General features: G+C 45.9%; 1 protein-coding gene across 2 annotated transcripts in view; it reads left to right on the forward strand.

Moving 5' to 3' along the window:
* Positions 1 to 14,128, forward strand: part of LOC109569990 (membrane-spanning 4-domains subfamily A member 7-like) — a 26,709-nt gene continuing 12,581 nt past the window's right edge. The window contains exons 1-3 of one of the 2 annotated variants that reach the window (XM_019975822.2): positions 1 to 262; positions 1,000 to 1,164; positions 13,378 to 13,540. In XM_019975822.2, coding sequence (XP_019831381.2) covers positions 13,391 to 13,540 — 150 coding nt within the window. In that variant the 5' untranslated portion in view covers positions 1 to 262; positions 1,000 to 1,164; positions 13,378 to 13,390. Of the gene's footprint in view, positions 263 to 999; positions 1,165 to 9,442; positions 9,603 to 13,377; positions 13,541 to 14,128 lie in introns of those variants that run through there. The other variant, XM_019975821.2, reaches the window with a different exon arrangement.

Raw genomic sequence — 14,128 nt, forward strand, 5'->3', positions numbered from 1 at the left:
CCACTTTCTCAATGGTGGAATTTTTCAAGTCTTGCCTCCGGCTCTCTTTTTCAAACACCAGTCATTTCAATATGGTCAGGGCCTTTATAGCAATTTACTCCTTAGAGCAAAATATTTGGCCTAAATACTCTGGGCTGTCATGGTGTCTGGTATAGGTGGAAGGACAGTTGCCGGCTCCTCGGGTTAAGTGAATTCTTCCATCTTCATTTCTTCACATGGAGCTCTGTCTGCTGCTGCTGTAAGAAAAATGACACCGAACCTGGTAAGTATTTCCCTGCGCCTGAAAGCAGAATTAGAAGTGCTCCATCTCAAGGCAAAAGAAGTCATTAAATTTTTTTTTTTAACTGGAGCATAGTTGATTTGCACTGCTGTGTTAGTTTCCGGCATACGGCACAGTGACTCAGCTACAGATATATTCACTCTCTTTTCAGGCTCTTTTCCCAGGTAGGTTATTGCAGAGTGTAGAGCAGTGTCCCCTGTGCTGCACGGTATGACCTCGCTGGTTATCTCTTCTGATGTAGTAGTGTGTTTACATTCATCCCAAGCCCCTAACTTACCCTCCCCACCGTATTTCCCCTTTGGCAACCGTAATGTTGCTTTTAAAACATCTGAGTCTGTTTATTTTGTGAATAAATTAGAAATTTTTAATTTAAAAATATTTAATTTTTAAAATTTAAATCTAATTTAAAAAATTAGATCCCACATGAGTGACATCATATGATGCTTGTCTTTGTCTGACTTACTTCACTAAGTGTGAGTCCTTTTTGATTCTCTGAATCATCTGGGCTCGAGGAGGTCACTGCAAATCCCTCCATCAGGAAACTGAGGTTGGACCTCCTTTTCCTCTTCCTATGGCCTGAGACTCCAGCCCTGGTATTTTCTGTGAATATAAAATCCATTATTTTGCCAATACTCCTCTGTTCTCAGACCTTGGAAAGTTACTTGAGAATGAATCTTCAACCCCTTCAAAGTAAGTAAATGTGTTTTTGCTCTCAAAAGGGAGGAAAGACATGAGACAGAGAAATGTAATGAGCACTTGTCTTCCGGATCAAAAGCAGCGTGGGCGTGAGCATCATCAGAGTCATTCTAGCAGGCACAGGGACGCTCATTCCGACTACAGAGCTGACTACTGTGTCCACCCCGGGAACGAAGTGTCCCATTCTGGTAAGTGTTTCTGAACAGCTTTTATTTTCCTGCTTACTTTTTCCCTAAATTTATATTTATATTATATACATGTATATTAGCCTGAGATGGTTGTCCCTCAGTTGATCCTGCCCAGTGATCACAAAGACATCTGGGACTTCAATCTGCTGGGGAGAATGTTCATCCCCTTTCTGATGGACCTACTAGAGTGGTTACCTTGTGTTTTAACAGTCTTCTCTGAACATGTTGATGTTAGGAAATGAGTCACTAGGATATTTCTTCAAAGACTACAGTTTCATGTTAAGATAGTCAGGCACTATTGTGGTGGTTAAATTAGCTCCTTGATCTTGGTGGGTGGGGGTTGAGGAGCAGGGAGTGGGAACACCAAGCCAGGATGGTTAGAGCTTCTTGTATATATGCATATAAGGAAAGGACGGTGATATAACTTTCATACACCTGCTTCTTTGCTCTTTGCTCAGTCACTCAGTTGTGTCCCACTCTTTGCAATCCCATGGACTGTAGCCTTCCAGGCCACTCTGTCCATGAAAAAAGGGAGGGAAAGAAAAATATTATGAGAGGTGGATACCTGCATCGGCCTTAGATACTGACTTCAATCTGACCCATTCTCCATTACAGAAATAGATAAGTTCTTTCACATGCCAAACTAAAAAAGAATTAAAAGAAAATCCTAGGATGGTTCAGAGGAATTCTACTCTGGAACAGACAAGAATACTGGAGTGGGTTGTCACCTCCTCCTCCAGGGTCTTTGCTCTTTGCTGCTACTGCTAAGTCGCTTCAGTCGTGTCCGACTCTGTGCGACCCCATAGACGGCAGCCCATCAGGCTCCCCTGCCCCTGGGATTCTCCAGGCAAGAATACTGGAGTGGGTTGCCATTTCCTTCTCCAGTGTGTGAAAGTGAAAAGTGAAAGTGAAGTCGCTTGTCGTGTCCGACTCTTAGCGACCCCATGGACTGCAGCCCACCAGGCTCCTCCGTCCATGGGATTTTCCAGGCAAGAGTACTGGAGTGGGGTGCCATTGCCTTCTCCATCTTTGCTGTTTAGATGATGACAAAGTATAAATTCACACAGGAAGGTTATTATTAATATAAGGAAACTAATTTGAAATAGACAATAAACTAACAAGAAATTGAAATAGACAACTAACATAGCTAGAAAACAGAGAATTTATAAGCCAAAAAAACTATGGAAATATATCTGATTTAATCTCAATTACTCTAAAGATATTAAGTTCCAGAGTAGAATTCCTCTGAACCATCCTAGGATTTTCTTTTAATTCTTTTTTAGTTTGGCACGAGAAAGAACTTATCTATTTCTGTAATGGAGAATGGGTCAGATTGAAGTCAGTACCTAAGGCCGATGCAGGTGTAATGGAGAATGGGTCAGATTGAAGTCAGTACCTAAGGCCGATGCAGGTGTAATGGAGAATGGGTCAGATTGAAGTCAGTACCTAAGGCCGATGCAGGTGTAATGGAGAATGGGTCAGATTGAAGTCAGTATCTAAGGCCGATGCAGGTGTAATGGAGAATGGGTCAGATTGAAGTCAGTACCTAAGGCCGATGCAGGTGTAATGGAGAATGGGTCAGATTGAAGTCAGTACCTAAGGCCGATGCAGGTGTAATGGAGAATGGGTCAGATTGAAGTCAGTATCTAAGGCCGATGCAGGTGTAATGGAGACTGGGTCAGATTGAAGTCAGTACCTAAGGCCGATGCAGGTGTAATGGAGAATGGGTCAGATTGAAGTCAGTACCTAAGGCCGATGCAGGTGTAATGGAGAATGGGTCAGATTGAAGTCAGTATCTAAGGCCGATGCAGGTGTAATGGAGAATGGGTCAGATTGAAGTCAGTATCTAAGGCCGATGCAGGTGTAATGGAGACTGGGTCAGATTGAAGTCAGTACCTAAGGCCGATGCAGGTGTAATGGAGAATGGGTCAGATTGAAGTCAGTATCTAAGGCCGATGCAGGTGTAATGGAGACTGGGTCAGATTGAAGTCAGTACCTAAGGCCGATGCAGGCGTCCACCTCTCATGATATTTTTCTTTCCCTCCCTTTTTTCTTTTATTTCTTCGTGGAATCTGCTCCTCTTTAGAAGGTATTTTGTGATCATGGTTCTCTCCCTGCTGAAAGCCTACATTGCCTTCTCTCTCTCTGTGTTTGGGTACAGAGTGACCTGTTTTGTCATCAGGTGAGTTTTCGGGACCTGATTGGGGTTCAAATGAGTTGAGTCTGTGTTTTTGTTTCTCTCACTGTCTCTATCCTCCTCTTCAGACTAATGAGCAGGTTCAGTTCAGTTCAGTTGCTCAGTCGTGTCCAACTCTTTGCAATCCCATGAGTCGCAGCACGCCAGGCCTCCCTGTCCATCACCAACTCCCGGAGTTCACCCAAACTCATGTGCATCGAGTCGGTGATACCATCCAACCATCTCATCCTCTGTCATCCCCTTCTCCTGACTTCAATCTTTCCCAGCATCGGGCTCTTTTCAAATGAGTCAGCTCTTCGCATCAGGTAGCCAAAGTATTGGAGTTTCAGCCTCAGCATCAGTCTTTCCAAGGAACAGCCAGGACTGATCTCCGTTAGGATGGACTGGTTGGATCTCCTTGCAGTCCAAGGGACTCTCAAAGACTTCTCCAACACCACAATTCAAAAGCATCAACTCTTCGACGCTCAGTTTTCTTCACAGTCCAACTCTCACATTCATACATGACCACTGGAAAAACCATAGCCTTGACTAGACGGACCTTTGTTGGCAAAGTACTGTCTCTGCTTTTGAATGTGCTATCTAGTTTGGTCATAACTTTTCTTCTAAGGAGTAAGTGTCTTTTAATTTCATGGCTGCAGTCACCATCTGCAGTGATTTTGGAGCCCCCCAAAATAAAGTCTGACACTGTTTCCACTGTCTCCCCATCTCTTAGATAACAATAAATGTTCCATCTGCTTTCTGACAGCTGCATGTACACATTTGTGTGCATGCACACACACACACACACACAACCATCACAAATACACTGATCTAAGAGCCCCACCTGTTGAATTTTGCAACCTACAGGGACCAGGGTACTTTTTACTACTGCCCAGCAGATGGCAGCAAAGGAAGGGCCATTTCCTCTGATCCAGCCCCAGACTGTTCTTGCCTGGAGAATCCCAGGGACGGGGGAGCCTGATGGGCTGCCATCTCTGGGGTCACACAGAGCCGGACACGACTGAAGTGACGCAGCAGCAGCAGCCCCAGACTGCACTGTGAAGCTGGGGACAGATTGTCCATCCAGGGGTAACGGGGCTTAAGCCGGAAGGACGCTCTGCCCAGTTCATCTGAGGCCCAGAGACAGTAGATAACACAGCGTTATACCAAAGACAGGCAGTGGGAAGGATGTGCCCCCGGAATAGGCCATTTTCAGATTAGACTTTTCTGGAGCAGTATTTTATTATCAGTATTTAGAATTGCTGCTGATGATAAAGGTTAGATGACAGTTCAGTCATTGTTTGAAAGCTTCTCCAGACCATGTTCTTCCTTATGGCCTGCACCTGGACAGGCCGCTTCCATCACCCCGTTCCTACCACTGACAATCACTCCCAATTTACAACATGAAACGCATTCACCCAAGAAAAAACTACAAAAGAATAGCCAGGTGGTTTTCTCAACTCGCCCGGAAAATAAATCTGAAGACTGAGAAGGAGCCAAGAGAGTGTCATGAGAAACAGTCTTTTATTTGAAGGGGCTTCCCAGGTGGAGTTAGTGGTAAAGAACCCGCCTGCCAAATGAGGAAAGACAGGAGACCAGGGTTTGATCCCTGGGTCAGGAAGATCCCCGGAGGAGGTCATGGCAACCCACTCCAGTATTCTTGCCTGCAGAATCCCATGGACAGAGGAGCCTGGCGAGCTACAGTCCATGGGGCCGCAGAGTCAGACACCACTGAAGCGACTTAGCGCACACACACACATCATTTGAAAACTTTGCTGCAGAATTCCATTGGAAGAAACTTACTGGAGTTCTGTGGGGCTTTACCCCTCCTCAAGGCTAAGCTCAGTGAGACAGGCTGCGGCGGGACCACGATCGTCACCCGAGACATGAGTCTAGCACACGGAGGAACCAAACGGGCACGGCCGGGGCTTCCAGCTTTGATGGCCAACGTCTGCCCCTCTCGCTGCAGGACCCACTGCACAGCCTCAGAGGTTTGAAACAGCACAAGAAACTGGCTGTGGCTTGACAGGCTCCTATGCTTCCAGGTCTCACAAGGCCGCAGACAAGGTGTTGGCTCGGTTTCGATCTCAACTGAGGCTTGGCTGGAGAAGGATTCACGCTCAAGCTTCCTCTGTTGTTGACAGAATCCAATTCCTTGCAGCCGTAGGACCAAGGGCCCCTTGTTCCGCTGGGTGTTAGCTGGTGGTCTATGCAGGCTGTTGGCTAGGCCGCCCTCAACACCTAAAGGCTCCCCCAGTTCCCTGCTACCTGGAGGTCCCCAGGACCAAGGGCCCCTTGTTCTGCTGGGTGTTAGCTGGCAGTCTATGCAGGCTGTTGGCTAGGCCACCCTCAACACCTAAAGGCTTCCCCAGTTCCCTGCTACCTGGAGGTCCCCAGCTTGGCTGCCTGCTTCCTCAGAGCTGGCCGTGGAGAGAAAGCGACCCCGGGGGGCTGCCCTTGGGGTTCAGGGGTTAAGAAACTGCCTACTAAGGCAGGTGACTGGGTCGGACCCCTGGTCTGGGAAAGTTCCAGACGCCACAGGGCAGCTAAGCCCATGTGCCACAACCACTGAGCCCGCAAGCCGCGACGACTGCAGCAGGAGACGTTGGCACAGCGAGAAGCCGGAGAATGGCAGCGCGTGAGGAGCCCCACCTGCTGCAACGAGCGGAGGCTGGGGCACAGCCACGGAGACGCGGCACACTCAAAGATAAATTAAAAAATAAAAATAACTTTTAAACCATTAATTAAATAATTATTTAATAATAATAAGTAAATAATTAAAAAATAAAAATAGAGAAACCAGGAAGGCAGGTGCTACAGCGCTCTGTAATATCATAAGGCACTCCCACGAACACACATCTTGACCCCTTGGCCATTCTGTACTTACTCAGAGCAAGTCACAGGTCTTGCTGTCCATAGTTGAGGGGAAGCTTTCACCAAAGGGCCCGAGTGCCAGGAGGCAGGAGCCATCAGAGCCACCCCAGAGGCTGTCTGCCTCCACTGACCAAGCAGGAGAGGAAGGTCATCCTGGGATAGCCTCCCGCTACAGGTAAGCCATGGGAGAAAGACAACACCTGGGTGGTCCTAGACTTTGCCCCAAAAGGACATCAGGAGGAGAAGACCTTGAAGAGAAGGAGGCTGGAAAATGCTGATGGACACTCAGGGTGGGACATGGGAGGAGTTGTGAGCACTGAGTAAGTGGATTAGAAAAAAAGGATCCACAGCGAAGGAATCTCAGCGGTGGAGCCACAAAGCCATCAGCTCTACCAGCTGGACAGCAAGCTGGGGAAGCAGCAGTCCAGGAGACACTTCCTGCCGCTCAGCGGTCCTCGTTCCACCCTGCACTCTGCAAGGACTGGAAAGTCCTCTCAGCCAGCTCGAGACGATGGTTAAAAACAAAACCACGCTCTCCTCCCCCCCATGATGGGACTGCTGTCTCAAGCAGCTCCAACTTCCCTATAAATAACCAAGTTTCTATTCTTGCATAAGATACTACATTTTAGGGCTAAAGTGACAAGAGCTGTCCATTGCTGACAGTAACTTATCTCAGATTTTAAACAGAAAGCTGAGGAGAACCACCACACTGAGGGTGTTTACGAAGGACAGTTGTGGGGAAAGAATGAGGTTGTTTTCTTTGGATTCTGTGAGCCCAGCTTTAACTTATTATTTAACTATTAACTTATTATTTAACTATTTAACTATAAGCCCAGCCCAACTTATTCAGTTAGAAGTTGCAAAGATTCTGAAAACCCAAATAGGAGAAAAAGAAGTATATTATTTTTCTGTTCTTCATATGGCCTATGTTCATGCTTTAGGAATTCAGCTATTAAATTCCTTAACACTGTGTGATACTCCTTAAAAATAAAATGGGATTTTTCAAGGGTTCTGTCTTAGAAAAAGTGTTCTACCCCTAGATTCCATACTTAAAGAGCCATAACTTTAAACCAGTTGTAATACTATTTACTTACTGTAAGTAACCCATTTTCTCTATTTAAATACATACATTTAAAAATAAACCAAATACCACCATGGCACATTTTTATGCAGTATTTTTTTTTAACAATAAAAGGTAACCACAAATAAATGTAATTTAAATGAAAAAAAAATCATTGTATTTTAAGTAAATAAATATCTGTAACAATACACCTAGTTGACAAATGACAAGAATAGATGTGATTATAATTGGTTAGAAGTGAAAGGATTTTGTCTGAGTATTTCTTACTTAAAATGAAGGTGACATTTCATAACAATGTCTTTAAAAACTTGCCCACTTTTCCTTGGTGGCTCAGACGGTAAAAAAAAAAAATTGGCCTGCAGTGCAGGAGACCCTTAACCAACACTGAAAATCTCAAATCACACGTGGAATCAGAAGCCTCAAAACATTTTAATCCTGTTATCTAGAAAGATTTGACATGTGCGTCAAAGAGTCAAATAAATATCACTACAGGGCACCCAAAATAAAGAAATAAATAAAGCTGAGTTTGTGTGTTTATACATGTGCCCAGAGAGGAAACAAACCAGAGAAGAAGTTCATTACTCAGGGAAGGGGAAGTCAGGAGCTTGTCAACTGGGGGTAAGAAGGACGTTTCATACTGTTTATGCAGAGCAGAGACTGAAAACTAAAACTATGGGTGGGAAATATGAGTTGCTTAGAACAAGTCCTGCTGTGCATAGGTGATAATCATTTGTCAGCTTCAGGAGGTTGAATCAGTTGTAATGAGACATACTCAGCTTTATTTCCTAGAGATATTTACCTTTTATACTCAAAATTAATTGCTAGCCAAAATGATGGGAAACACTGACAAACAAATGTTGGGTTTTAAAATACCAGTAAAATCTGACATAATACAGGTGTTGTACATTTAAAAATGAAAGATACAATTCTTCCACGTGTATTTTAATAATAATCTGCAAAGTCATGGTAAAATGGCCCCATATCTATTCACTGCCACTAGCTTGTTTGAGAAAATACTTAGGGAGTAGGCTTATTAAGTCTTCAGTGTTCCATTTCATAATTTTGCAAACATTTTCGACTAAACCTTCAAAGGCAGGTGATTTTGTCAGCTTCGGTCTGCTGGTGCACCCTGCCATTCTCAGATGCCGCAGACAGTGCGGTGTTACAAGATGTGCCGTTCCCCACGGCCCTGGATGCTGGCAGGCGCAAGCTCAGGGTGCCAGGAAATGAAGAGACATCCAAAGGAAGCAACAAGTGGGCAGTGAGATGCCATAGGTTGCTTTCACTTTGCCAACAGCTGGGGCAATGGGGAAATATATCAGTTCTCCCAAGTTCAAAATTAATATCAGTATTATCACAAGTTATGGAATGCCTACATTCTGTAAACTCTTTCTGGCCTCTCCCTCTAATTTTCCCAACAGCCACAGAGTGGAATTAATATTGTCTACCCACATTATTATTGTCTACTTTCCCAGGTGCTCAGTGGTAAAGAATCTGCCTGCAATGCAGGAGACACAGGTTCAATTCCTGGGTTGGGAAGATCCCCTGAAGAAGGAAATGGCAACCCACTCCAGTATTACTGCCTGGGAAATTCCATGGACAGAGGAGCCTGGTGGGCTACAGTTCGTGGGGTTGCAAAAGAATTGGACATGATTTAATGGCTAAACAATAAGCCTCATTTCAGTTCAGTTCAGTCATTCAGTCGTGTCTGACTCTTTGCGACCCCATGGACTGCAGCACGCCAGGCCTCCCTGTCCATCACCAACTCCCGGAGTTTACTCAAACTCATGTCCATTGAGTCAGTGATGCCATCCAACCATCTCATCCTCTGTCGTCCCCTTCTCCTCCTGCCTTCAATCTTTCCCGGCATCAAGGTCTTTTCAAATGAGTCAGCTCTTCACAGCAGGTGGCCAATGTTTAGCAGATAAGAAAACTCAGGCTTAAAGGAATTAGCTGAATGTACCCAAGGAAAAAGGAAATGAATTCTAACTGGGGTTGTGCATCTCACAAATCTTCACAAGCTCTTTCTCTTATCTGTTACTTCTCCTTTGTGTTATTTCCCAGACCTTGAAATTCAGAAAGAGGAAGAAGTATTTTTCATACATCAATTGTCTGTAAATATAGCAAATCATTTCTTGTGTAATCAGAAGTACTGCTATTCTGAAGAAGGGATGGGAAGTGTCAGAAGTGGGAGGGCAGAGGAGCAAGGTCGCTGTGGCAGGAACAGCAGTGGGAGGTTCTGGCTGAGCTCCCCGGAGCAGAGCTGCCCCACCAGCCACAGCACACAGGACTGGGCTGCAGGAACAGGTAGGCACCTTGGTTTGGGCTTCCCAGGTGGCTTGGATGGTAAAGAATCTACCTGCAATGCAGGAGACCCGCGTTCCTGGTCGGGAAGCTCCTCTGGAGAAGGGAAGGCAACCCACTCTGTATTCTTGGCTGGAGAGTTCAATGGAGAGATGAGCCTGGAAGGCTGCAGTCCATGGGGTCGCGATGAATCGGACACAACTGAGCAACTAACGCTTTCACTTTTTATTTTGACTTGGATCATGAATTTGCAGGGCAAGGACCGTCCTTTAAATGGGCAGCCAGGAACAGGACTCTCATTCTGTCTCTGACCCCCTGCTTGGCTTGCTAAGCCTTCCCAGGTTTCTGTTTATTTACTTTCCAAATCAGAGAATGGAGTGAAATGATTCTTAGATTTCCTTCAAGATGTTGAGGGGATGATTTTCTATAATTCTCTGCATTTCCTGGTGTGTCAGTCTTACACAGAACACGCTCTCTGTGTTCTAACACTGTGCAGTTAGATTGAACCCTGAGCACCGAGCCCCACTGCTCTATTCTAATTCTGTAAGACAGAAAATTGCTCTTTGCAGAGCAGGTGGCCTCCAAGTGGTGACTTGTCTTCAAAGTTGGGGTTTTAGAAGTGTTTGCAAAGTTGGGAGCTACCACAACTTTATCTCCCCTTGATGAATGTGGAAGGAAAAAGGAGCTCTCTCAGACAGTGGAGCTTGAAGACAATGGCATCAGTCTGGAGCCTTCTTGCAAAGTCATAAAGAAACTTGGTGATATAGAATTCTTCCTAAAACCCAGCCATATGTGTCAAAATTCAACTAGTGTAGCCTTAAACTCATTAAAAGCACTTCTAAATGTTACTCTCAGAAGGTAATTGAATAGACGTGGTAGCACAGAGGGGCAAAGATATTCCTTGTGGCATTGCTCATAATGGTAACTGTTCAGAATGGGCTTCCCAGGCGGCTCAGCTGGAAAAGAATCGGCCTGCAACGTGGGAGACCTGGGTTCAATCCCTGCACTGGGAAGATCCCCTGGAGAAGGGCATGGCAACCCACTCCAGTATTCTGGCCTGGAGAATTACATGGACAGAGGAGCCTGGCAGGCTGCACGGGGTCACAAAGAGTCGGACTTGACTGAGCGACTAAGCACAGCACAGTATCGAAGTTTCAGCTTCAGCATCAGTCCTTCCAATGAATATTCAGGATTAATAGCCTTTAGGATGGACTGTTTATATCTCCTTGCAGCCCAAGGGAGTCTCAAGAGTCTTCTCCAACACCACAGTTCAAAAGCATCAATTCTTCAGTGCTCAGCCTTCTTTATAGTCCAACTGTCACACCCATACATGACAACTGGAAAAACCATAGCCTTGACTAGACGGACCTTTGTTGGCAAAGTAATGTCTCTGCTTTTGAATATGCTATCTAGGTTGGTCATAACTTTCCTTCCAAGGAGTAACCGTCTTTTAATTTCATGGCTGCAGTCACTATCTGCAATGATTTTGGAGCCCAGAAAAATAAAGTCTGACACTGTTTCCACTCTTTCCCCATCTGTTTGCCATGAAGTGATGGGACTGAGCCAGAACTGTGTCTGAGTGTCTCCTCAAGAGGTCCGGGTCAGCAGTGGCCTGCCACAGGGGCAGGGGCTCTGGGTGCAGTAGACCTGGGTGTGGCATAAACCCTCTTGGAGGAGGTCACCACTAACCCCACCATAGAGCCGCCAGAACTTAGACAGGACTTGGAAACAGACTTTTGGAGGGCACAAACAGAAGCTTGTGCACTAGGACCCAGGAGAAAGGAGCAGCGGCCCCACAGGAGACTGGCCCAGGCTTGGCCGTGAGTGTCCAGGAGTCTCCAGCAGCTGTACACTGGAACTCACACAGCATGAGAATCAACAGTAACGTCTGTAAAACTAAAGTTGTAAGTGGTGAAAGATAATAAACACACATGGTACATGAGAATACAGCAAGGCAGAGGCACCAACTAGGACTCCAGCCCCAGTCTCGGGCTTAGAGCCAAGCATAGACTAGAGCCCTTGGCTACAAGAACTGACAAATACAGCAAAGATCCAGAACCACAAAGATTTTTTTTTAATCTTTAAGTTGAAGGTCAATTTTTTATTTATTTCTTTCGAATTTAATTTTTAAATTTTTTATTGTGGTAAGAGCATAGAACATGAGCTCTTTGTAAGAGAATTTTAAATGTACAGTATTGTTATCTATAGGCAAGATGTTGTGCAGCACATCTCCAGAGCTTATCTTGCATAACTGAAACTTTATACATATGTTACATCAACTCCCCACTTCCTGGAAACCACCGTTCCATTCTAGTCCTGGCTTTTGTGAGTCTGCTATTTTAGACACCGCATGAAAGCTGCATCGTGCAGCCTTTGTCCTCTGTGACTGGCTACTACACTCAGCCTTCCCTAGGAACAGTCTTAAAAGAGAAGGAAATGCCGCACAATGTGACAATATGATGAACCTTGAGAGGCTGGTTCCTAAGAGTGGCCCCAGCAGACAATCATGGGACTTCACTCAAAGTGTGACCTGAAAAAAGAGATGTTGTTCTGAGGACAGATCTGGGGGCACCCCAGAGGCAGCAGCGCTGCTGAGCTGGTGGGCGGCAGACAGCTCTCTCCTTGAGTCCACGCTGAAGCTGCCAGCGTTGGGAAGAAAGGAAGGGAAAGAAAAGGATGCATGTGGTCCTGAGAGGAAAATCACAGGTCGGATGGCCTTGGTGCTGACACTGCCCAGCTATGCGAATACAAGCTTGCACTAGTTACGTTGGCTACAGGATGGCAGGCCAAGTACTCTGCATGACACTTTCATTTAATGAAAACCACTTGAACTTATTATCCCTAAGTTTCTAAATGTATAAAGTGGATTTAATAACGTCTAAGTTGTTATAAGGATTACAGCTACTACAGCCCAGTGCCTAGAATTCAGCGGGAGTTAAATAAAAGTGTTCATATTAACAGTTGTTAAACTAACAGAGACAAGGGGCTTGTTCTGGTGCTGCCCCTGGGGTCATGTCTGGCTCTTTCCGACCTCGTGGACTATAGCTCGCCAGGCTCCTCTGTTCGTGGGATTTCTTTCTGGCAAGAACAGCTGGACTGGCTGCCCTTTTCTCCTCCAGGGGATCATCCCCACCCAGTGACTGAATAGGCAGATCCTATTCCTTCCCAGCTGGGAAGGCTCCGTTCTAGGTGAGATAAGTCATTTGCTGAAAGGGACGTGGAATAGGATCGATCAGCATCTCAAAGGAAAGAAAAGAAGACTATGACGGAAGACTGGGAAGAATAGATGTAGCATAAGATTACAATACGGGGCGGGGGGGGGCTTCCCGGGTGGTTCCGACTGCGCTTCCACTGCAGAGGGCCTGGATCCGCCCCCTGGTTGCTGCGAGGGCTGGCCATACCATACCGGAGATGTGGTTGGGAATGTTCCCTGGTGAAGCCGAAGTACAGAGGGGTAAGGGAGAGGGTGAGAGCAGGGCGGCTGGAAGGAGAGTGAAGTGGGTGCGAAGCGAGCTCCTTGTGGACTGTTTGCCTCCGCACCGTGCGACTCCTCAAAATGCTTCCAGCTTTCTCCCCGCGACACGCGTCCTGTCCACAGCGAAAGCACTGCAGCAGGCTTGCTACTGGCCAGCACTTCCACTGCTCCCCGCACTCAGTTGGTTCCTAAAGGACAGGTCACCTCTTGGACAATGGGGAAACATGTTAAGCTCCTGCAAAGTCTGGTTTCCTGTCTTTAAGTCAAACCTTGGGTCCCAACTGGGTTCACTTCTTTTTCCAGCGTCACCAGCACCATGCCATCACCGCTCAAGCTCATGACCAACCGAGCCCTCGATGCCTTCACTCCAAAGGGCGTCGTTATTTCCAAAAGAGAGAAGCCTGGACACGTCTACCAGAAAGATGACCTGCCAAAAGGTCTGCCAAAAGAAGCCACAGTTCTCGGAGTAAGTCCATCTCCTTACAAGGGGAGCCCTGGGGAAAATATTATGAATGTATCCAGACCACAATCTACAATGGACCTGGGAGAATCTCTGTTTTTACCCTCCTGACTCCAGGCTTATTGGGACATGAAATGGAGCTTTATAGGAAGACCCTCCTGTAAACTAACTGAAACCATTAGATCTTTTCCACCAGAAATCTACACAATAAATCCTCTTATAATTTATCTTTACTATAGTAGACTTAGGATTTAACCATTTGATTTTACTCAGTATGTTTCAACTTGATTTTATTTTGAGCATATTTCTCAAACATTTTGAAATGAGACAATCTGGAGTCGTCTCGCTGCCATTTCCTCCCGTTCACGGGAGGAACTGTGAGACGCCCAGGCGTCCTAGGTCACCACCCTTCATATTCAGCACTGAATTCCCACGTGCTCCTTAATGTCGCCTTTAGAGACCTAACTCCCATGCATCCCCAGATTTGGAAATCTGCCAAAAGTCAGAATTCAGGGCTAGTTAACAGCACGATGGCGCTTCGCAGGTGGCGCTCATGGTAAAAAATACACCTGCCACTTCAGGAGATGCAAGACA

This window comes from Bos indicus, chromosome 15, assembly GCF_029378745.1.
Source record: "Bos indicus isolate NIAB-ARS_2022 breed Sahiwal x Tharparkar chromosome 15, NIAB-ARS_B.indTharparkar_mat_pri_1.0, whole genome shotgun sequence".
Classification (NCBI taxonomy): Eukaryota; Metazoa; Chordata; class Mammalia; order Artiodactyla; family Bovidae; genus Bos; species Bos indicus.